Raw genomic sequence first — 2,684 nt, 5'->3', positions numbered from 1 at the left:
ATATTAAATATGTTAAAAACATGTTGGGATTACATCTAGACATCTTTTATGATGGTCTCCCACAGAAGAAAGTCAGCAAGAGATATTATTTTTAGCAACCTCTAGCTTAATGCCTCTCTATTTTTGGAGAATGTAGACTTTTATACATATTGCATAAAAGATATGAAAGTTATGACAGAATTTACAATTCCAAATTATATGTCAAATATATAAATTATTTTTCTGTATTTTTTAAAAATTATCTACATAAATTTTTACAATATTTATAAATATTGTAAAAATTGTAAAAAATTGTAAAAATGAATTGCAATTATTTTATACAGTACAATTATTTTATACCAATTAAATGATTATCTGTATAATCTTTCTTTCAATGCAAAAAATTTCTGAATAAATTTTACATAAATATATATTACATAAAAATCAACACAAGGCCAAATAATATCTTGCTGTATCCGGTTGTCCCTTGTCAAATCAATTATCAATACGAATTTACGTTAGATGGATAATAATATGCAAAACGTACCTGTTTGATGTCAATCGAACAGGGGGTGCCGGGGGTTTGTCTTCCTCATCTGACATGTTGTATCCGCTTCTGTTCCTTTGTTGCCAGTCTATCCTCCGTTGCTGCGTCTCTACGTCTTTAATTGAACCCGCGTTCTGTCAACGCGCGAGTCTATATATACTTGAATAGATATACCGCACCCCTCTCGTCCTTCTCGCAACTTTCACTTTCAATAGCACGATAATCTCCTCGAAGAGGAAACCCTCGAGCCCCGTCACCGACGACGACGACGACGTTGCTACCGAATTTCCAGTCTCGCTAATCTTGGAATCCTCGATTCTCGAAAGGCACACCCGGTAGATGGATTTACAGGTGTAGGTGTTCTCTCTTTCACCGCACTGTAACGACACCCTTCATCATAGAATTCTCAGTACCGGTCGCGAGACCTGAACAAAACCAATCATGACGACCAGTGATAATATCAGCGAGGATGAAGACCTGGAATCTTCCTCGTGGGTGTCCCTTGGCAGACGCGAGAAAGAGAGAGAGAGAGAGACGCCGCTTGGCTGGCTGCTACTCTCCCTCGATCGCCGCTGCTGATGCTGACTGACTGTCGTCGGCGATGGCGTCCGGCGGCGGCACAGGTCAATGTCGTGACGAGCACGGGGGACGCATTCGAGGACGACGGCGAGGAGCAGAAAGAGAGAAAAAAAAAGAAAGAGAGAGAGAGAGCGTTTCTGAGGCGTGATTCACGCACGGGTGCCAGACACCCCGCCGTATCCACGGATCTTTCGCACGCCTCGCTCTCCCTCTCTCGCTTTATCTACCTATCTGCCTCCCACTCTCGCTCGCTCTTGCGCATGCGCCCTTTCCCTTTCTTTCCCTCTCTCTCTCTCTTTCTCTGCCGCTTCCCGTCCTTCACGCTCTCGACAACGTCGTCGCGACGGAGGTGAACGGCGGCTCCTATCGCGTTCCTCGTCAAACGCGAATACTCACTCTTGCACTTGTGAGCGAAAAGGTATAACGACTCGGCGAATCAGAATAGAGTACAATGGAGTGGGGCATATATAGCGCCCAATGGCGGATTTAGACAACACACCGAACTAACAGCGGTCCTTCTCGATACTAAACATTAGAAAAGTATAGTATAGCATGTCCGCGAGATAGGGTACGAGAGGCCTGTAAACAGCACCTTGTTTGGTTTATATATGTAATCCGGCTTCGATCCAGCGCTACTTCACGCGGGATATTCTTCCTTTTACGCGAGATTCCTATCCCTACGTATCATTCCTTCTCCCATTCCCGTACTTGCTTCTTTCCGTTATCCCCTTCGTTAAACCATCATCTCTTTGCGAGTAAGCATTTGGGGTTTGACAGCTCGCCGTTCTCGGTCTCCACGTCGCGCGTACATACATACATTCACGGAGCACACGGTATGCGCGATTAATCAATGTACAGGCGTATCTTCATTGTCGTCGTCGCACGATCGTCACTCTTATAAGTGTAGGATCTCTCGACTATGACCGATGACGGAACGAAACCGGATCGGACACTCGAAAATCTCGCCTCTCACGATCTTTCACTCTCCGCGCGCCCCGACGACAACGTCCGCAATTCGCCACCACCTCCGTCGTCGCCGCCGCACGCCGTTAGCGCTCCCCGCGAGAAAATACGACCTAAGACACGAATCGCACTTAAAACGACAGTCAATTTATTAATATTATCTTGTGTGGCAAGTGTGGAAAACAATGAATTATGTCGAGTATGAAGTTGCCGCATGATCTGAAGCGAATGCGACAACTTCATGCGCGTTGTAGTTTGTTGTCTTCCGCATATGCCATACATACAATATTTTTTGTAATGCCTGTTATTTCCGCACTACTACGGTACGTTCGGAAACAGCACCCGAGCATTGTTCTATCTTTGTTCAACTTTTAGTAAATAACAAAGATAGAAAGACACTCGTGTGCACACGGGTGATGTTTCCGAACGCAGCCCTAGTGTGGTAAAATAAGTCATAAAGGTGCTTTTCTCGCATTAGTGTGAGAAATAACTTCTATTGCATTTTTTCGCTATAACTTCGAAACAAGCGACTTTAGGGCATAATGTGTATTAAGACTTTTTGACTTAGAATGACACAAAGAATACACAGTTTCAGTGTGGACATCACGTTGCGGGA

The 2,684-nt window shown here is 44.3% G+C and overlaps 1 protein-coding gene across 7 annotated transcripts in view; it reads right to left on the bottom strand.

Annotated features, from left to right (window-relative positions):
* LOC115245706 (serine/threonine-protein kinase PAK 2) overlaps nt 1-2,144 on the bottom strand; it is a 9,700-nt gene extending 7,556 nt beyond the window's left edge. For 2 of the 7 annotated variants that reach the window (XM_029824134.1, XM_029824135.1), the window contains exon 1: nt 527-2,143. In XM_029824134.1, the coding sequence (XP_029679994.1) occupies nt 527-582 (56 nt within the window). In that variant the 5' untranslated portion in view covers nt 583-2,143. Of the gene's footprint in view, nt 1-526 lie in introns of all 7 variants that reach the window. The other 5 variants (XM_029824139.1, XM_029824140.1, XM_029824138.1 and 2 more) reach the window with 4 other exon arrangements.
* Nucleotides 2,145-2,684: the final 540 nt, after the last annotated feature.

Source organism: Formica exsecta, unplaced genomic scaffold, assembly GCF_003651465.1.
Source record: "Formica exsecta isolate Colony F162 unplaced genomic scaffold, ASM365146v1 scaffold1277, whole genome shotgun sequence".
In the NCBI taxonomy this organism is placed as follows: domain Eukaryota; kingdom Metazoa; phylum Arthropoda; class Insecta; order Hymenoptera; family Formicidae; genus Formica; species Formica exsecta.
Note: the sequence above shows the minus strand (reverse complement) of the source record. Positions and strands in the feature narration are given on the sequence as shown.